The 21,014-nt window shown below is 54.0% G+C and overlaps 1 protein-coding gene across 29 annotated transcripts in view; it reads right to left on the bottom strand.

The window, feature by feature from the left end:
* Positions 1 to 2,011: 2,011 nt before the first annotated feature.
* MICAL3 (microtubule associated monooxygenase, calponin and LIM domain containing 3) overlaps positions 2,012 to 21,014 on the bottom strand; it is a 233,143-nt gene continuing 214,140 nt past the window's right edge. For 13 of the 29 annotated variants that reach the window (XM_074004491.1, XM_074004508.1, XM_074004490.1 and 10 more), the window contains 4 exons: positions 7,850 to 8,089; positions 5,533 to 5,632; positions 5,329 to 5,402; positions 2,012 to 5,247 (listed from right to left, as the gene is read on the bottom strand). In XM_074004491.1, coding sequence (XP_073860592.1) covers positions 5,063 to 5,247; positions 5,329 to 5,402; positions 5,533 to 5,632; positions 7,850 to 8,089 — 599 coding nt within the window. In that variant the 3' untranslated portion in view covers positions 2,012 to 5,062. Of the gene's footprint in view, positions 5,248 to 5,328; positions 5,403 to 5,532; positions 5,633 to 7,849; positions 8,090 to 18,045; positions 18,097 to 21,014 lie in introns of all 29 variants that reach the window. The other 16 variants (XM_005568032.4, XM_005568024.4, XM_005568027.4 and 13 more) reach the window with 3 other exon arrangements.

The raw sequence follows: 21,014 nt of genomic DNA, 5'->3' as shown, positions 1-21,014 counted from the left end.
TATACATTTTTTTTTTTTTTGACAGAGTCTCACTGTCGCCCAGGGTGCAGTGGCACAATCTTGGCTCACTGCAACCTCCACCTCCCAGGTTCAAGCAATTCTCTTGCCTCAGGCTCCCCAGTAACTGGGATAACAGGCGTGTGCCACCGCACCCAGCTAATTTTTGTATTTTTAGTAAAGACGGGGTTTCGTCATATTGGCAAGGCTGGTCTTGAACTCCTGACCTCAGGTGATCTGCCTGCCTCGGCCTCTCCAAGTGCTGGTATTACAGGCGTGTGCCACAGCGTGTGACCTTTTCGTGTGCTTCTGACAGTGGCACTGGCCTGGCCCAGCAGCCTTCCTTTCTGGTGTCCTCCCTAAAGTAACACTTATCGTTTCCTGCTACCTGAGGTGGCCATGAACTGCAGCTCAAGCCTGCCTGGTGCAGCTCCGACAAGCAAGCCCTTCTGAGGAACGAGAGCCTGGGGGTCAGGTGACTACCAAGCCCCATTTCCTTTCCCAGCAGGCAAGTGACCCAGCTCTCTTCGCACAGGATGTCCTCTAGGGCCACAGGATATGCACTTTGAGCTGCTTATTCATTTCTCTCCTCTGTCCTACCCGACATGCCCACATGTGTCCTGGCCAGGCCTTTGTTCTGGAATAGGTGGGAACGCAGCTGGAAGGACTGGGAGCCAGCTTCCACGCGTGACTTCCAGCCGGCCTGCGGGCGATGCGGCTGGTGTGCACACAGCCGCTGCGGTCTTTCCCTCCCCGCAAGGTGCCTCTGGATTGTCAGGGGCCAGCCATGCTCCCAACAATGCAACACACCAAGGGAGCGGTTAGAGAGAGAGCTGGAGGTGACTCGGAGGCTTCTTAGAACAAAGAGGAGCTGGCCTCCTGCTCCCTGTCATCTCCTGGGGACAATTTTCAGGCTAAAGAGGAGGGACCCTACTGAGTGACCTCCGGATTGCTGAAACATCTGAAAGGTTTCAGCGTGGGTGCTGCAGACCCCATGCATACCATGGGCTCCCAGGTCAGCTGTGCTGCAGGACAGAGCCAGGCAGGGCTGGAAGGAGGGCTGCCAGGACCACAGCATTGCCCTGACTTGGAGTATCTCCAATTTGAAGAGCCCACTTCTCTTCCAGAGGCTACTGGGGCTTTGTGTGAAGAGTGGCTGCTTCTCCAACTTGGCTGCCTAAGACATTTACTCAAGTGACAGCAGTTGGTGGCTGAGCCAGGATATTATGGAGGACTAAAAAAAGCACAAACTTAAAAAAAAAAAAAAGATGCCGGGCGTGGTGGCTCAAGCCTGTAATCCCAGCACTTTGGGAGGCCGAGACGGGCGGATCACGAGGTCAGGGGATCAAGACCATCCTGGCTAACACGGTGAAACTCCGTCTCTACTAAAAAAAAAAATACAAAAAACTAGCCGGGCGAGGTGGCGGGCGCCTGTAGTCCCAGCTACTCGGGAGGCTGAGGCAGGAGAATGGCGTAAACCCGGGAGGCGGAGCTTGCAGTGAGCCGAGATCCGGCCACTATGCTCCAGCATGGGGGACAGAGCGAGACTCCATCTCAAAAAAAAAAAAAAAAAAAAAAAAAAAGATGCATTCTTTTTTTTTTTTTTTTTTTTTTTTTTGAGACGGAGTCTCGTTCTGTCGCCCAGGCTGGAGCGCAGTGGCGCGATCTCGGCTCACTGCAAGCTCCGCCTCCCGGGTTTACGCCATTCTCCTGCCTCAGCCTCCCGAGTAGCTGGGACTACAGGCGCCCGCCACCACGCCCGGCTAATTTTTTGTATTTTTTAGTAGAGACGGGGTTTCACCGTGTTAGCCAGGATGGTCTCGATCCCCTGACCTCGTGATCCACCCGCGTCGGCCTCCCAAAGTGCTGGGATTACAGGCGTGAGCCACCGCGCCCGGCAAGATGCATTCTTTAAACAGTCTTGCACACACCCAGGCAAAAGCTAGATGTATAATACTTTGCACCTACACCATCCACCTGAAAAATACAGTACAATGACGTAAGAAACACACTATTTCTTTGAAAAACGTTTATTTAGCGTAAAACAGACCCATACCCTTCATGGGTCAGATGTTACCACCTTTAAAAAAATGTTTTTTAACTCTCCTTCCTGTCCCACTGAAAAAATTCTTTTGAAAGGGTTAAGAAGAGTCTATCATTGCTGGTCAAAATTGGCCTGAGGATGGCCGCCAGGGGCAAAGGCCTGAAGGCATCACCTGGGCAGGCCTGGAAGCCCACGGGGAGTGGCACCCTCAAGCCCAGGGGCGGGGGCGCCCCCTCCCTGCCCTCCAGGGAGGCTGCATGCAGACCTCCACAGTGCAGCCTCCAGTTTAGTCAGCCTCGAGTTTGGGCTGCTCCTGCGCCTGGTACTTTATGTGTATGATACATGTGTATCCATCCTGCTTCCCTGCCTTCAAGGGAAGACTTAACTCTTGGGAAGAAAACCTGCCTGGAGATCGCTTCACGCAGCAAGTCACCAGAGTACTCAAGTCAACTGCAAACGAGTGGTTACAAAATGGGAGCTTTGAAGAAAGTGCTCTCCTAGAACCGATGTCCTCACAGTCAGGAGTGGGAGGCTGGGGCTGCTGTGCGGGCCTGCGGCTCCATGGTGCCTCTCTGCAAAGGCTCGGGTCCGCTTTCCAGACTGCAGGCCACTGTGTGTGCTGCGGAGGATGCCACAGTGTTAAGGCTGACTGGGACCAGGAGGGGACGCTGGGCTCTCCTGCTACACCCGGCCACTTGTAGCAGATTCCTAGGCCACACTCCTTCCGAGCCACTTTGCAAACTGCTTCCCCGTTGTGGGGCCAGCAGGAGCTACAAGGGCCAAAGGCGGCTCTGCCGGGCCTGGACTGGTTTTGTGGCCTTCGATAGGGGAGGTCTGGGACAGGCCACACCGCAGTGAAGGTCTTTTCCCACATCCAATTTTATGGGAAGACTGGCGTTTGAAGATGGAATCTAGGAACCCTCCTCTCCCCTTTTTTAAGTAAAGAGAAAAGGAGACCTTTGCCTCACGTGAGAGCAGGTGGAGGAGAATCAGAGCTATGGCGGCCACTAGCAGCGTACTTCCTGGATGTGCGTGGGAGAGAGATGGCAGCTTCCGGACAGGGATGACACAGGTTCTTTGCTCCTTTGCAGTTGGGATGAATGTTCAAGTTGAGGCACAGTGTGGTTCCCATGGAAAGCCCAAGGTCAGCACGGCCCCTCGGCCTGCTCCGCTACGGGATGCCTTGGAGGCGCCAGGCCTCTGCTCCCAGCTGGCCCCAGCCCAGGGAGGTGGCAGGCGGCTGGAGCACCCCTAGGGGCAGGTGGGTCTAGCCCGGGGGGCTCCTGGCTGGACTATGTGCTAACTGCTTTGATGGACAAGCACCCTACCCCCGATTAGCTCAGTGGCTTGATGAGCTGTACACAGCCAGGCTGGTGCAGAACCGTGAGAAAGGAACGGTTTGGCTATAGGAGCTAGTGATTCGGGGCTTGCCACCCTTTATGGCCCCATGAAGATCCGGCACAAGGCAGGTGCTCGTCGCCCTTGGGAGGGAGGGAGGGCAGGAGTCTCTTATCTGCTCGAGAGAGGCCAGCCTGCATCCCAGCATCCACTACAGCTCTCGCGTTTCCGTCTGGGTGAATCTTAGGCTGGGAGGAGGGACTTTACCAGCCATGATTCCAGGGTCCCACCCTGCACCCTCTCGGCCAGTGTGGATGAGGGCCCATCCTGAAACCTTCGTTAACACACGTGTGGAGGAAGGTGATGCCCTGGCACCCAAACTGAGAGAAGGGTGAGTTCTGCAGAGCCAGAATTCTCATCGGGAGGGTGAGAGTGGCAGCTCTGCTGTTAGCTTGGTCCAAAAAAGAACGGAGATGGCCCCTCATCACGTGGGCGGTCCAGACCAGGGTGAGGCAGGCACCAGGTGCAGGAGGGGACAGAAAGCTGTGAGCAGGACCCAACGGGGGTCCTGGGCAGCTCCCTGATGCCAGCCAGGCCAGTGATACGAAGAGAAAGGCTAATAAATAGATGCACGTGGCGAGCGCCGGGCAGCCCCGGACCAGGCTGCGTGGGACGCAGCAGACGCCGCTGTGGCTCCCGCACCCGGGCATCAAGTGATCAGTGTCTCTAGTAAAGATATACAAACCAAGTTACTTCTTTTCAAGTATTAAAAAAATAAGTTAATTGACAAAAAGGGTTTGAAGCGGCTGAGCGTCCTGCCAGGTTGTCAGCTTCATTTCAATGTGCAAACACAGGAAAGACACCGAGGAAGAGGCCACCTCCTGCCCCGACATCGATGTGGAACAGGGACAATGCCTGTCTGCCAACTGGGGGCGCAGAATGTAGGGCCTCATCCTGTCCCCCAAAGTCAGCATTTTCCAGTGTCAAAATGGTGGTGAACTACAAGCAAAATGCAGCAACCCACAGGCCTCAGGCCGCAGCCAGTGAGAGGCCCCGGCATTTGGCCACTTAGGGTCCAGTGTGTGGTGTTCGGCGGGAGAGTGGATCCCGCCTGCGTCCTCCTAATTTGCATAATCAATTCCGGAGCCTGCCCACACCTCCATGTCTCCTGTGATGCTGGGGTGGGCATGACTGGACACCTCCCCATCCCGGGTCTCAATCGCACCCTGCTTTCGTGGGGTACTGTGTACGTCTCTTTGGTGGTGCTCCAGGGAGCATGAAGAAGACAGTGCCCCTCGCAGGCTGTGGTGGCGCACTGTGGTTCTGATGGGAGCAGCTTCCCTCTCTTACCAAATGTGCCAGTGGAAGAAAGGGGCACAGCCGGCACATCCTCAGGGGGCGTGCGGGGTGGTCCCCTGCGTCATGCCATACGCACCATGCTCCTCCTCTGAGCGGCAGGTCCAGGTGGGCCTCCTCCCAGGAGGTGGCGCCATCTCAGATAACCACTGTCCCCTGGGGCTCCCCACTGCACGCGGGACTCGACCACTTTCCAAGCAGCACACGGGCATCTGAGCGTAAACTCCAAGGAGGTGCCAGGCCTCCTCAGATCGCGGCTCCAGGTGGTTTGGAGGCCACTACCCGGCCAGGCGGATGCCAACAGAAAATGGAGCGTTGGGTGTGAGCTCAGGACCAGTTAAGGCTGAAGCCCTTGGACAGCATGGCAGCCTCCAGGTCCTTGTCCTCCTCTCTCTCCCGGAGCCGCTGCTCCTCCAGCAGCGCCACCAGTGAGTCTCTCTGCTCCACCACCTCCAGCATCTCATTGAGAATCTGCTTCTCTTCAGACAGCTCCTCCTCAGTCTTAAGGTGATCTTGAAGGAGAAGAAGGCATGAGGTGAGGGGCCTGGAGGTGGCACCCACCCTGGGCTCCATGGGTGCCTCACCCCACTCACCTTCCACTGCCATGCGTTCCCGGAGCTCCTGCTGCAGTCGGCTCTGCCGGTCTTCCAGCTCCAGCTCCCGGGCACTGAGGAGGGAGGGCAGGAGGGAGATAAGCCACAGTGACTGGGGACCACCCCTCACCCCCAAATCCGGAAGGACCTCCATGCCTGCTGTGACAAGCATGGCACCGACACCCCCTACCCAAGGCCACTCACAAGATCATCAGCTCCGACTCGTAGCGCACCATGGCGTTCTTCTCCTGCACTAGCTTGAACCACTCCTGCATCAGCTTGGGGTCGTCCTTCTTGCCCATGCCTGCCGAGGGAACATTCGTGTCGGGTGCAGGGAGTGCCGTGCCCACCCTGGCCCGCAGGAATCACACGGGGCAAATGTGCAAAGAGGGCCGAGCAAGATGCTGCCGGAACTTCCACTCCCAAGCCAGGCCCAAGGTTTGCCTGCAGCCCTGGCGCCCCGGCGCCCCCTCCCTGGGGCCTGCGCTTCCCCGTGTCCTGCCATCCCTGCTCCCCCGTCAGCGACCTCGCCAGTGGGGACCTTGCCCTCCCCGGGGCTGGTTTCTGCCTCTCCTGCTCCCTGTGCTCTCCTAGGATGACTTCTGTCGCTTTCCCTCTTTCTTCCCACTCAATGTTTATTTAGCACTTGCCATGTGCTAGGTCTCCTTGGAGGAAACCACTCTCGGAAACAATGCAAAGTGAATTTGTAAACTGCACCCTGCCCTCAGGTCATGCTCATTAACTCAGCTCTTTCTTGGGCCACTCCCCTCTCCAGGGGCTACCAGAATAGATGCCTTGTCATTTGTTTGCCTCCTGACCAGGCAGAGAAGAAACCAACCCTTAACTTGTGGCCTATCAAGCTTCCGGATGCCTCCCGCGGGATCCCTCGTGGTCGACGTAGGGATCTCAGGATGGCCACCGGGTTTCTCACCAAGAGCAGAGAAACACTAGCAGCCCCTGGGGATGGAAGGAGGTGGCCACGCCCTGCCCTGGTCCATCCAATAGAATGCCTGTGGCTGGTGGCTGCCTGCTAGCTCAGGCTGCCTGAACCAACAGGTGCCCATACCAAACCTCCCTGGGGGCGGCCTGACCGCTGGCTTCACTGTGGCAGGAGGACAGAAGGAGGAAGTCTCCAAAGGACCAGGCCACCCAAGGAGGGAGCACGGAAGTTCATGGTAAAAGTGTGGTCCCGCCTAAAATACATGCTGTGTCAGTGGCTCTTCAATATTTTTGGATTACAAACCACTTTGAGAATCTCATAAAAGCTAGGGACTCTCTTCCTAGAAAAATGCTTATGTGTGCAGAGCAAACCATTTGATGCAGAGTTCCAGGCTGCTCCTGGGCTTCCTGCGGCCCATCCGTGGGCCTCAGGTTAAGGGGCACTAGACGGGCACATCTTTCAGAGGCCCCTGCACTCTCTGCGTCGCTTGGCAGGGTGTGTTCTAGGCCAGTTAAGACAAGCCCAGGAGTGTGAGGAACACAGCCTCTGAAGGGCCAGCCACAGCCCGAGCCCTCCCTCACTGCTAGCCGCCTTTCTGGCACATGGTACACAGACACGTCTCTTATCTGCAGTGGTGTCTGCTAGGCAGTTAGTCTCTACCCAGTGGCCACACCGAGGAGGCAGAAATGCACTATGTTCAACAAGCAGGGGTTAGTGTCTGTACCGTGCCCTAGTGCCCATGCGGTTCTGCTCCCAAGGGGGTTCCTGCCCCTGAGCCTCATCTGAAGGACGAAACCCCCCGGCCTGTCCAGCCCGCGACTGTGGAGTGCCTGCCTGAGGGTCAGGGGACCAGCGCTCTCCTCACCCAATCCAATAGGCTTGGGTCTTGGCTTTTAAGCCAGTCCCCACTCAGTTCCATGCACTGCTTTCGGAGCGTCTCTGCACAATGTGCCCACACAGCCGTGGAGGAGGGGCCCCGGCATGCAAGCTGTCCAGTGCGCCCGGCCGCGGCGGCACCAGGGAGACTCTCCCGCTGCCCACCTCCCCGCGAAGACACAGAAAATGCCACCGGAGACGTGCGGACAGCGCTCACTAGCTATGGCGAGCTCGCCCACGGCCGCCAGGCAGGGGCTGTGGTGTGTGGGCGAGAGTCGGGTGAGCGCTGTGGATGGCAGGTAAGAGTTAGCAGGGTTAGTCATGGCCACACCCCCCACATGCCTTTCAACGACAATCTTATCACCACAACAGACTTCAAATCAGACAAACTTAAAAAACACACACTCGGCAAGACACGAGGTAGAGAGGTTTGCTTTCAGTGGTGGTTTGGAAAGGGGCCCGAGGGCACTTGTGTAGACCAGTCTTTGTAAGGACAGTATTCCTTGACGCTCCCATCCAAATCGCTGCACACAGGCGGGAGGCTCCTCACCTGCTTCCCTGCCCCTCTATCTGGATCTGAGACTTAAAGGCCCCAGCCATGAAAGGCCAGCCAATGCTGCAGCCCTGAAGGGCCCAGACCTGGAGGCTCTCTGGCTTCACTCTGCACCCTGGTCCTCCCCATAGACAGTCAAAGGGATACTGTACCTTTAGAAACTGCCACAGACTCATGACATTTTGTAACAGGACCATTGAGGGTCAGAGAGAGAGAGAGGGAGAGAGAGAGAAAGAGAGAGGTAGGTGGGTTCTGGCTCTGTGTTTGACTACTGTGGCTACACCCCCTCCGAGGTAGCGGGGATGGGGTTGGCGAGGTTACGTTACCTTCCTGGACACAGCAAGGGCAGAAGGAGAGAGGTCTACGTCGTGGAGTCCCGCCACTGGGCTCAACTTCAAAAGGACCAAACAAGGAAGAGGAGGAGGAGACGGAGAAAGACAAGAAGGAAGAGGAGAAGAGGAGCAGGAATTTGGAAGTGGAGAGGGACAGGGAGAAGGTGGAATAAAAACAAGCAGAGGACAAAAAGCATAAAAAGTGAGAAAGGAACAACAGGAGGAAAAGAAAAAAATACAAGAAATGGAGAAGCAGAAACAAGGGAAACAAAGTCTACAAATGAATTAAGTCCTTTTTTCAGCATGGAACTGAACGAGAGCAGACCCAGCTCCGGGCAGCATCACAGACGGGGCGTGGGCTCAGAGCAGCGGTGTGAGTTCCTCCAAGAGGGATGACGTGTTCCCTACATGATGGCAGCAGTCGGGCCACAGGGCCCTCCCGCCTCTACTCCTTATCAGGAGGGCAGTGGCATCTGGGTTGTCATACAGTGGCCTCTGGGGCCTTGGGCCCCCTCCTCGAAGCCCCTGGATAGGTCTGCCTGGCTCTCAGACAGGCTGCATTCGGTAAGTGGCCAACACGGCTTCCAGGCTTGCAAGTGACAACCTGGGGTCACCTCCCAGACCCACATGGAATCCTCTAAGATGTCACCACAGGTATGTGCTTGAGGCAAAGCTGGCCTTGACAAGTGCAGGGCAAGGGGGGCCTCTAAGTCTGTGGGGGCAGCACCCCATCCTGCGATGGGCCTCCAGGACGCTCACACCGGCACTGCTTCCAATTCTGAGCCAGAACAATTTTGGGGAAACGTACACACACACAGGTGACTTCCACCCGTCCGTGTCACTGTCCCCTCTCTCCCCCAGGCACGGGGAGAGCCAGCCACCCCCTTCTTCCTTCTGGTCCTTCTATGGCTGTGCGGGGACCTCATGCTGCAGCTGGGGGCTGCCACACTCTGGACTGTGAGACCAAAGGGGTGGGCCGACAGGACATGCCGAAACTCACAGGAACGATGCTGGGAGGAGTGCTGGCGGGGCACCGAGAGCCAGTGTGCACACACATCTCTAGATCTGGGGTCTCATGCCTACTCAAGGACGAGGGAGAGGAGTTTGGCAAGGGACCATCACAGAACCACAGAGCACACACAGGGACAACAGAGCCCAGGAAGACACGGGGCCTCGGCCCACGGGGAGGGCAGTGTGTGGTTTACAGAGAACAGGGTTGAAGAAATGGCCTTGACTCAACAGAAGGCCAACAGGACACACGGCTGGCTGGGAGGCCCCTCTGCGGTGCCGCTGCATGAGTACAGGTGTTTTCTGCCTTTGAACCCTTCCAGTGTGGTGCACAGTGCTGTGGGCACACTGAATCTGCTATTGGGTACAACTTGGAAAGCAAAGCCAGGGACAGCGTGCATGCGTGTGAAATGCTGACTGTACCCAGTGCGCTCAATACACACGGCACAGCCAGCCCAACGCATGGGTGCGAGGGAGGGTTTCTTTCCGCAACAATATTCTCTGCCTTACAGCCGACCTACAGTCAACCTCGGCTGCGAAGTGTAGTCTGCGTTGAGGCTTGGAACACCTGGATGAATCCCATCAAATACGTCCGTGCACACTCCCTGCCACCTCCTGCGACTGGTGTCACAGGTGAATAGGCCACGCTGTGGAGTGGAACAGCGCCCATGTGATACACGTCCACAACACATCCAAAAGGAAGGGGCAGGCGCCTGCACGGGTATACATTACAACATGTGTTTCTGCTTTCTGGACAGCACAAAATACAGCTTTCAGCTGTTTTTCTGTAGGCCACATCCGCATACGCCCTTCCCAATACAGAGGACAATATAACAGAGTACTGGGAACAGAAATTACGAAATGAAATTAGGGAAAGGGAGCATCAGGTAAAGCAAGCATTTAAAGAAACCAAAAAGGCTTTCTCCTAGCAAGAGGCGGAAGCGCGTGTCAGTGGCGGTGAGTCCACGCTGCACTGATTACCTTCGGACTTCCCTGTACGCTCCACCACTTCCACAACGAACGAGGCTACTTTTATAACCAGAAAAAACACCCTATCAATTTTTTTTTTTTTTTTTTTGAGACGGAGTCTCGCTCTGCCGCCCAGGCTGGAGTGCAGTGGCCGGATCTCAGCTCACTGCAAGCTCCGCCTCCCGGGTTCACGCCATTCTCCTGCCTCAGCCTCCCGAGTAGTTGGGACTACAGGCGCCCGCCACCGCGCCCGGCTAGTTTTTTGTATTTTTTAGTAGAGACGGGGTTTCACCGTGTTAGCCAGGATGGTCTCGATCTCCTGACCTCGTGATCCGCCCACCTCGTGATCCGCCCATCTCGGCCTCCCAAAGTGCTGGGATTACAGGCTTGAGCCACCGCGCCCGGCCTCAATACAATTTTCAAAAGAAGAAGTGGAAGGGAAAAACCAATCAAACAAGGGGAGTTCCACCCGACTGGAACCCGACCTGAGCGTGCATGGGGCCGGGGTGGGGGGTTATAGGAAATGCTTTGCCTTTTAGGGGGATGTAAGAAACAGAAGATTTGGTTCACTGATTCTAAGAACAAAGATGCTGTCAAGCTTATGGCAAATGGAAGTTTTTTGGTTTTTCTTAACGTCAGGGTAACGGGTTTCCATCTGTTGCTAACAGGTGCTACAATTTACCACTTCTCAAAGCACTCTTGCGTGCCCTGGACGCTGGCCACCCCTCCCGAGCTCCCGAGCAGTGAGCGGGTCCTGGTCAGAGGACCCCTCCTCCCTGTAGCACTCTGCTGAGTACCCAACACTCGTGGGCACATCTGCTCCATCCTTCCCTCTGAAGCAGCACTTCCTTTGGACGTGTGACCTGGGGTTGGCTGTTTAGTGCCACTCGCTTGACCTGTGGCGGGCAGGCAGTGCCTGTCACCAAATTTCAAACAGCAACAGTACACCACCAGGGAGGGAGGCCTGTCCAGTGCGGTGCGTGAGATGAGCACGGACGGCACTCTCTGGTTTCAAGGGGCCCTCGCACGCACCACCCACATGATCCTCATCCTCACACCGGCCAGGTGTGGCTGCTGGGAGGGGCAAATTCAAATGAGGGTTCTGAGGCTCAAAGGATTTAAGTGTGGCAGAGCCTGGAAAAGAAGCCAAAACTTCTTGCCCACTCTGAACTCAGAGCTTGCCCTCTTTAAGGCCAACACGGGCTCCAGGCAAATCTAACAAATGCTGGCGTCTCAGGCAGCTCAAGGAAGAGCAGTCCCACAGACCCTGATCAGAATGTCACACGCGGAAGGGAGGCCCGATGTCCCTTCCTGCCTCGTCTTCTGAAGAGGCCCTGAGAGGGTAAGTAGAGGCTGTTTTGTCTGTGCCTGTGGAGACAGTGAAGGCAGGACCTGAATCCAGGCCTGGCATTCCTCAGTCGGGGTGCCCCCTACACTACCACCTGTCCCTGAGCGCACCTGAGCACCTCACTCCAAGCCCTGCCTCTCATGGACCCAGGACCCAGTGTGGGGTAGAATGGCCGACAGGGTGGGGGAAAGAGTGGCCAGCCGTAGGGCAGGTCCCCTTCTCTGTACTTGTCCTTCTATATTCCCACGTTCTCTCCGACCAAGACTCTCACCTTTGCACACTGCATCAAGACACCTGGGCAGCTGGAAAAACAAGCCAGCAGATGAGCCCGCACACTGAGCCTCCATGGTCATCTGACAGGCAGGCAGGGCCTACTCTAGTCCTTCTGGTACTCAAAATCCAAGAGCCATGGCCCTGAGACTGGGGGACAAGAAGCTTGAGTGCCTTGCTCGCAAGGATTGGTGAGGATATGGTCAGAAAGCTCGGAGGTGCAGGGGCTCACACCTGTGATCCCAGCACTTCGGGAGGCCAGGGTGAGAGGACTGCTGGAGTCCAGGAGTTTGAGAGCAGCCTGGGCAATGCAGTGAGACCCTGTCTCTACAAAAGTTAGCTGGGTGTGGTAGCGTGAGTATCTACAGTCCCAGCTACTCAGGAGGCTACGGTGGGAGGACTGATTGAGCCCAGGAGGTCAAGGCTGCAGAGAGCCGTGATTGCACCACTGCACCCCAGCCTGGGTGAGTGAGACCCTCTCTCTAAAAAATAAATAAGTAGGCCGGGCGCGGTGGCTCACGCCTGTAATCCCAGCACTTTGGGAGGCCGAGGCGGGCGGATCACAAGGTCAGGAGATCGAGACCACGGTGAAACCCCGTCTCTACTAAAAATACAAAAAATTAGCCGGGGGCGGTTGTGGGCGCCTGTAGTCCCAGCTACTCAGGAGGCTGAGGCAGGAGAATGGCGTGAACCCGGGAGGCGGAGCTTGCAGTGAGCCGAGATTGCGCCATTGCACTCCAGCCTGGGCGACAGAGCCAGACTCCGTCTCAAAAAAAAAAAAAAAAAAATAAATAAATAAATAAATAAGTAAGTAAGTAAGTAAGTAATACCCAGAGAGGCCAAGACAAAGGCCCAACTCTGTTCACATCCCAACAACCACCAGTGACAACCTGTGTGGTGGTGGGTGCTGGCTTGACGCTCTGCATTTCCAACTCCATCCTTCAATTCTGCCTGGTTATATTTAACCCACTGGCTTCTACATGGATGCTGATATCAAAAACAGAAATGTCATACATGAATCATGGCTTGTGGTAAGGCCAATGTGGGCGACTAATCATTTATACCAGAAATGTTTACTGAGCACCCCAAATGCACCAGCCACCAATGCTAACCACGTGGCAGTCAAAGCAGGAAAGAGCTTCTGTCGGGAAGCAGAGGTGTGCACAGCCACAGCAGGCAGGCCAGTTGGTGGCCAGTTCTCCAAGGTTGCGGAACAACTGGCCCTAGGGACCGGCCTCATCTCAGTATCCATCTCTGCCCACTAGACAGGCTCCCAGCTCCCCCTGGTTGGACAAAGGCACCATCACCACAGAGCTGGGGAGGTCCCTAAAGCAGTGTTCAGCAGACCAAACGAGGGCCCACTAGGGAGACTTCTAGAGCCCAGAGGTCCCAGCCTGGAATGTTGCATTTCCCCAGGGAACACGGGTTAGGTTGTGGCGTGTCACCAGACTAATACCATTCACAGAGGTGTAATGAGGAAAATGGGCTTTTTATGAACTGAGCCACCATTTACAACTGTATTTCCACATGAAAATACAGAATTCCAAATAATCAGCTTGCAAGCGCTTTAGAACACCAGCCTTTCAAGCGTTAGAGGCTGGCCCCACACCCTCCCTTCTGATACGCTGTTGTGTGTTTCATGCACACAAACTCCGTAGAGCCCCAAGGTTAGCGTCTTCCCCTTTCAGCCACACTTTTGGAACATCCTGCATAGACAGAGATCATTTTTGGTTTTCAGTTTCTTTTGGTCTCTGAGGATCACACTCCAAGGCGTCGGGAACAGGAAAGCGGCTCACTTATTTCTCAGGCATATTTTGAGGCCCCACTTTCCTTCCTCTCTGGGCAGCCGTGTGCAGCCCTTACTTACCAGGGTGGACTCCCATTTCTCACACTTATTTTGGCGGTAATGCCACTGTACTGACTGCTAAATATAGTACCACTATAAATAATAACAAATATTATGATAAATACAGCGTTGGAGCAATGCCTTTTTATCTAACTGCTGTCACAGACACCAAAGAGCTTTTGTCACCTTTTTCTAGGAAACACCAGGGGAATTACCTGTCACGGCTATGCCCAACTGACTGGATTAAATTTTCAGAAAGCAGCCAGGTGCAGTGGCTCACACCTGTAATCCCAGCATTTGGGATGCCGAGACCGGTGGATCACTTGAGGTCTGGAGTTCAAGACCAGGCTGGCCAGCATGGTGAAACCCCGTCTCTACTAAAAACACAAGATTAGCCGGGTGTGGTGGCGCACGCCTGTAGTCCCAGCTACTCAGGAGGCTCATGCAGAATTGCTTGAACCCGGGAGGTGGGGGTTGCAGTGAGCTGAGATGGCGCCACTGGGTAGGTTCCAGCCTGGGTGCCAGAGCCAGACCCTGTCTCAAAAACTTTCAGAAAGCAAAGTGCTCAGGGCTGGAATTCCTTGGCGGCTCAGGTTTATGGAATGGGGCCGCCACAGATTTTCCGCTCTGCCTTGCTCAGGTTATGCAGCCTGGGAAGTGTGAGGGAAGACTGACCAAATGTTTTGCTGACTAAGAAGGCACTCGGCTATTCTGAGTCCCCAACTCAGGAAGCCTATTTGGTGGGCACCACCAGTGCCATGCTCCTGGCCGGGGGCAGCCTTGGCACTGCAAGGCTGAGGTCCAGTCTAAAACCTTGAGTGACGACAAACACCATGGCCCTGACAGGGGTCCCAGCTGGCTGGTGTGCAATACTGCAGACGTGCGAGCAGCTGTCATGACAGGGTGACGCCGGTTCGGCAGTCCCAGTCTAGCATACACATAGCGGGGCTGGGAGACGCCTGGCGCTACACAGACTTAGTGCAGAGATAAAGCTCCAGGTTGGGAGGAAAAGTGAAAGCAAATACCAAACAAATGCATGTAAGAATTACAATCACAGACACACACACACATACACACACATATGTACGTTGGGAAACCGCACAGGTTCCAAAGTTCCTAAGCAAAGCAGAGCCAGGCTGACGGTGGACTGGTCAGGCAAAGCAAGAATCTATCAACATGAAACTCAGAGAAGCAGAGAGAACAGGAAGATGGTTGCTCAGAAGGGCAAGGGGCAGGCACCCCTGCACCCCCATCTCACAATAGCAAGAGGCCACCCTCCAGTCCTTCATGTTACATTTCTAAACCTTTCGTGTTCTTTAAATTTTCCTTTGAGATACATAAATCAAGAGATGAGGTCCCCAAAAACTAGAAATGATGTGTGTGTATTTTCAATCGGTTTTAGAAGAAATGTGGTTTTCTTCTAGATTTCCAGTCATCTGTCTGTTCTAGTGCAATAGAGCAGGCTGGGCTGGGCCTGTTCAGGGTCCCAGGGAAGAAGGCAGAAGGGGAGTGGCCACCTGGGGACCCTTCCTCTCTGGCCCACAGGTTGTTTTGAGTCTCTTTAATGATTTCTTTGGAAATCACAAGGTCCAGCTATGCGAAGAAGGGAAATTTTCATTCTTTATACTCTGTGGCTGAAAAAAGACTTTCCGAGCCTTTAGGTAGTTCACTGAGAGCCACTGAAAGAGCCTGGAGTATGACACGCAGAGCACAGGGCAGGGGTAGGAGTCGGCCCCTCTGGGCAGGAGGTGGCATTCCTCACGCTCTGAGGGCTGCCTGGAGCTTTGCTCTGCCCACAGGAGAAATGAGACGGGTGCTATGGCACAGAAATGGGGCTTCGGGGTGGCCTTTTGGGGATGCAGGCACAGAGGGGCAACCAGGTTTCACATGAGGCTCCAGATCTCAAAAGGGTGATTTTCCTTTCAATTAACAAATATTACCAAGTGCTCCAAGAATGAAACAGCAGAAACAGAAAAGAAACCTAATTCTGGCATTGCCGTCATCCTCACGGGCGTGGCGAGAACAGGGCCTGAAGTCCACAAGAGACTCCCTGCAGAGGGGAATGTCCCGTTCTAGCAGCAGCCCCCATGTGGTGAGCAGAACCCAAGAAGGCTTGAATTTACACAGCATAACGGTCTGGGAAAGGGGAAGTGATGGGCTGGCGCGCTCACCTCCAAAGGGTTATGGGTGTCAGTGGTGGGGCGCTGTACTTCACAAGGCACCCTGAGTTTCCTTTTTCTATTTACTTCAATTCCTCCTGGAACTTGTTGGAATTCTAAATCCAAAAAGCTAGTAGCTGGAGTCTGGGGACCCAGAGGAGAAAGCAGCTCACTACCTCTTCTCAAGCAAGGCGGGTAAAGAAAGCAGGAGATGCGGGCCAGGTGCAGTGGCTTACGCCTGTAATCTCAGCACTTTGGGAGGCTGAGGCGGGCGGATCACCTGAAGTCAGGAGTTCGAGACCAGCCTGGCCAACATGGTGAAACCCCATCTCCACTAAAAATACAAAAATTAGCCGGGTGGGGTGGTGGGCGCCTGTAATCCCAGCTACTTGGGAGGCTGAGGCAGGAGAATCGCTTGAACCCGGGAGGCGGAGGTTGCAGTGAGGCCAGATCGTGCCACTGCACGCCAGCCTGGGTGACAGAGCAAGACTCTATCTCAAAAAACAAACACCACCAACAAAAAACAAAAAACAAAGCAGGAGATGCGATGGGTGTGTTGATGGGTGTGTTAATGGCGTCTTGAACTGCGAGGGAAGGGTGGATACAATCCTAAAGAAATGCGTTCTGACAGTCCCTTCCAGGAGATTCTGAATGTAAACAAATCTTTTTTTCTTTTTCTTCTTTTTTTTTTTTAAGAGACAGCGTTTTGCTCTGTTGCCCAGACTGGAGTGCAGTGGTGCAATCACAGGTCACTGCAGCCTCAAACTCTTGGGCTCATGTCATCCTCCCACCTTAGCCTCCCTAGTAGCTGGAACTACAGGCACGCGCCACCATGCCCAGATAATTTTGAAAATTTCTTTATGGAGACGGGGTTTCACCATCTTGCCCAGGCTAGTTTCAAATTCCTGGGCTCAAATGATACACCTGCCTTGGCTTCTCAAATTGCTGGGATAACAGGTGTGAATTTTTTCACACATGGAAATTTGCTTAGCATGGACATGAACACTCCCGAGGTGATGTTAGGAGGAGGCAAGAGGCATTAGACGGGAAAAGGGTCTGTTAACTGGAATGTAAGCACCGGCCCTTCTGCAGCACCAGTGGCTGTTGAGTGTGGAGGTCCGGGAACACACCGGAAGCCCTGGGACACCGATGGAGTCTCCAAGGGTGTGCGTGCGTGGGAGCGCGGGATCGGAGAACATAGGAAGCACAGACAGCAACAGTCTATCTTCCCAGGGAGGCGAGAGCCCCGCCTTGGATGTGGCACTGTCTGATAGGTGGAATCACAGAATTATGACATTGGTTTTTAAATGAATGGGCCAAGAAGTGACCCTCTTAAAAGAATGGGGTCAGGGTAAAACATGAGACAATGATCTTTGCCATTCTTCTGTTTGAAGGCCACCTCTAGGCATGGAGCCTCCACGGGGAGATGAAGTGGGCAGACTGCCACATCAAGCACACAGGGACAGGGAGGAGGAGCCAGAGCCCCCAGCATTCCCCTCGACACAATGGCAGCTGCCCAGGGAAAAGCTGCCCAAAGCTTAGAAATGAGACACAGGGATCAGTCATTCCTCTGAACTAGTACAAATGGCAAGATGCCAAACATACTGCAACCTCTAAGCTAGTGGTTCTCCTGCTCTAGAGGGCATCAGAACCCACTGGAAGGTCTGTGACAGCACATAACCAGGCCTCACCCCAGAGTTTCTGATTCTGCAGGTCTGGGGCAGGACTGTCCCTTTCTAACAAGCCCCTAGGTGATGCTGCTGCTGGTCCAGGGACCACACTGTGAGAACCATGGCCTTGAGCTTTTCCTGTCTTCACTGAAAAGAAGTACAAAGTGAGCCCCAGGACAGAGCAAGGAGGGAGGGATGTTGTTATGGGCACCTGTCAACCTGGCTTTGAGTCTGGTGAATCTGGGCAGAAATCACAAAGAGAAGCCTTTCCCTGGCACTCGGCTCTTCGGGGAGAAATGAGAGCACACCCCAGTGGAAATGGTCAGGCTGAGATCTTGGCGTGTTTTCTTCTCTGCGTAAGGGTGGCAGGCAGTGAGCTCCCTAGCAGATATGACTCCTACAAGCAGTGAGGGATGAGATTCAGGGCAAAAGCTGTGTTGGAGTGTGTGTATTCAGGGGACCAGGATGCAGACGCAAGGCTGGCCTCAGAGTGGGGTGGGCAAAGTTTTATCATAAAAAATGAAAACGACCCCAGGCAGCAAAAGCAAGCTCAGATCTTCCTCTAGAGCACATGTGGGCAGCGGGGAGATCAGCACGCTGCTGTTTTGAGCTGGAAAAGGGTCTGTGCTTTTGCCATTTGGTTACTGGGTTGATTTCTCCTTGTTTTTGTGAGCAGGGGCTGGGAAGCGCGGGTGGAGAAAGGGTGTCAGCGGGGTTAGTGTCAGCGCGGATGCTGCCATACATACCACCCAGATGCAAGTCGATGAGGTCACTGTAATAAGACTCTCCCCAATAGTCTACAACAAGGAATCGGTGAAGAGAGAGTTATTCCATCAGGTAACCCTCCTGTCCCCCCACACCCGAAGCAATCAATGATACGGAGCGTAGGAAACGCAGACACAGCGAGGCAGCAGAGGAACGGCTGGAAAGCATGCGTGCCTAAGCGCATCACACACCGCATGTCCACACATGCCGTATCTGCATACTGCGTGGCTGTGGGAGGAGGGCAGTAAGTCAAACCCACCGCGGGGAGTCAACAGTCACTATCAACACATCCCACGCACGCCAGGGAACATCCAGGACAGAGGCTTTGGCTTTGCTGGGAACTCCCGCCCCTGGGACTCAACCTTCTCTAACTAAGGGTTAATAGTGCGGGGCTGCCTGCTTGTCAGTTGTGATACTGGAAGCCCCAGCCTCAGGAAGCTGCAGGCAGGAGGCAAACGTCCTACAGAAGCTCTGCAATCCTTAGGTTTCACACAGTCGGTGCTCTCCCAGGAATTCCCACGACCCCACTGCTGACTCTATCAAACGCCTTGCACACCCACTTTTGCTGAATGGGTTTGAGAGGAAGGGGATCCTGTTTCGAGGCTTAGGCCTCCAAATTCAGTTGGCCTTCTTAAAAACAGGAAACGAGCAGAGATTGATGCAGAGTTCTTCCCCCAGGCACTTGCCCCAAGGCTCCTGGAGGTCTGCTGGCCCAGGGCACTCCTAGCCTGGTAGTTCCGCAGCTGTCTGGTCAAGAGCGCTATGTAATTTCCATGCCTGAGATGCAGACTGGGCGCTGCCAAGAGGTTGGGCTTGAGCGGGCGGTCCTCATCTCCCCAGAATCATAAACACACACCGAGCACAGCACTCGGCCGCCATGGTGTTGCCTTTTCTCCAAACCCCACATTCTGAATGCAGATCCTCACAGTCTCCAGTCCCACCTGAGGGCCTCCCCTTGAGAGTGACACAGCAGACAGTAGTAGAATGCGGTCCTGCCCCAGCTTTTCAACGCATGCTCAAGGCTGAACCGATGGTTTTGTAACAAAAAGCTTTCCCAGGTGCCCCAGGACTGGAAATTACCTAAGTCGTGGCCTGGCCCTAGGATCAAAGGCGCTGAAGCTAAGCCTTGCGGCCTGGCCATACGTTGTCATACCTTAGACAAACGGAGAACGGGATGGCAGGTCCACGCCAGAGCCCTTCTCTGGAAAGGCAGCTTGGCTAACAAAGTCTGACGCCCTCAGACGGCGATGGAAGCTGGAGACCACCGAGTGAGATGGTAGCAGGTTCCAGCCAGTTTACTACAGTCCCCAGGGAAGGGTGGACTGCCATGATGAGAAGACTCCAGATTATTATCATGCCCAGCTGCCACTGCCTTTTTCAGGGCTCAGCCAGGTGCCAAGAGACTAAGGAGAGGAATGGGACGCAGAAGCAGGAGAGAGAGCAGCAGTAGCACGCACACTTGGGCTTCCCAGACGGCATCGGCCAAGGAGGAGCAGGGCCACAGGGAACTGTGACGTGAGACCAGCCTTGGAAGGGATGTATTCAATTCACGTAAGAGAAGGAACATGATATATTTGTAAATTCTTATATTCTTATGGTAGGAACCATAATTCCCGAAAATTCCTGAGACTTTCTCAAATGCATCACAAGGAAATATCCCAACAGACCTACTAAGGCCCATCTTGAAAAACAGAACAGAAACATCTTTGGATAGAGATATTTGCTGAAGATAAAGGAAGGAGTTTGGACTAGGACAGTGGTTTTCAAGCTTCTGTGGAACCCTAAAGATTCTTCCAAAGGCATTCCAAGGGGTCTCCCAAATACCTGATGTACAAACACTTGTAGCTCTTTTAAGAGACCTTATTAAAATAAGACACACCACCTTCAAATATTTTTGTTTTTGAGACAGAGTTTCGCTCTTGTTGCCCAGGTTGGAGTACAATGGCGCGATCTCAGCTCACCGCAACCTCTGCCTCCCGTGTTCAAGCAATTCCCCTGCCTCAGCCTCCCGAGTAGCTGGGATTACAGGCATGTAATCCTACCACGCCCAGTTAATTTTTTTGTAGTTTTAGTAGAGACGGGGTTTCTCCATGCTGGTCAGGCTGGTCTCAAACTCCCGGCCTCTGGTGATCCGCCCGCCTCGGCCTCCCAAAGTGCTGGGATTACAGGCGTGAGCCACTGTGCCCGGCCCAAATGTTTTATATGCCAACTTTTCACCCACTGGAGACCATCAACCCAATAATCTGTGCTGCCAGGTGAGCTTGAGTTTGTGGTACCCTCAGGATCAAGTTTCCGCCTCTCTCTGTGTGTCAGTGACTGAACTCCTCGGGAATGTGTTAGTGAAGAGGACATTTAATTCATTATTTAAATTCTGGCCTGCAGCATCGTGCTCACCTGCCATCGTTCAGGGTCTGTCCAGGAGAGCTACAGCTCAGTGACAGCATGCACGCCTGTCAGCGAGTCCCTTCATTTAGGTGGGTAACACGTTTTGCTGTGGTATTCCAGCGTAGCTGGGTTTTTGTTTACTGTTTGGGAGCCTCTTGTTTGTCATGAGGAACAGGAACTGCTATTAGATCTGCTACGATCCAACTGTGAAAAAAAAAGCTCTTGCCTCATTTTAAACGTCTAGTATCTACATCATTTAAACTGCGAATATCCTGAGATTTCTAAGTAAGCTGTTAAAAAATCCAAAAACCCAACAAACAAAAAAAGCCCTGTTTTCACTTAAAGCAACTACAGTTCTTGTGTGTACTGGCTGGATGCTGGGACTCAGTCATGTCCACAACTCTCTGCCATAACCTGTATTTTCAAATCTATGTTAATTATCAGCATTTTAGAGTGCTGCTTTTTGACTTTAAACTTGAACTTATAATCTTGTAAAAAGGGTTCTGCTGCTAAAAAAACAAGCTTGAAAACCACTGACTTAGATGGCATTCGGGTTGTATATGTT

Source organism: Macaca fascicularis, chromosome 10, assembly GCF_037993035.2.
Source record: "Macaca fascicularis isolate 582-1 chromosome 10, T2T-MFA8v1.1".
Taxonomy (NCBI): Eukaryota; Metazoa; Chordata; class Mammalia; order Primates; family Cercopithecidae; genus Macaca; species Macaca fascicularis.
Note: the sequence above shows the minus strand (reverse complement) of the source record. Positions and strands in the feature narration are given on the sequence as shown.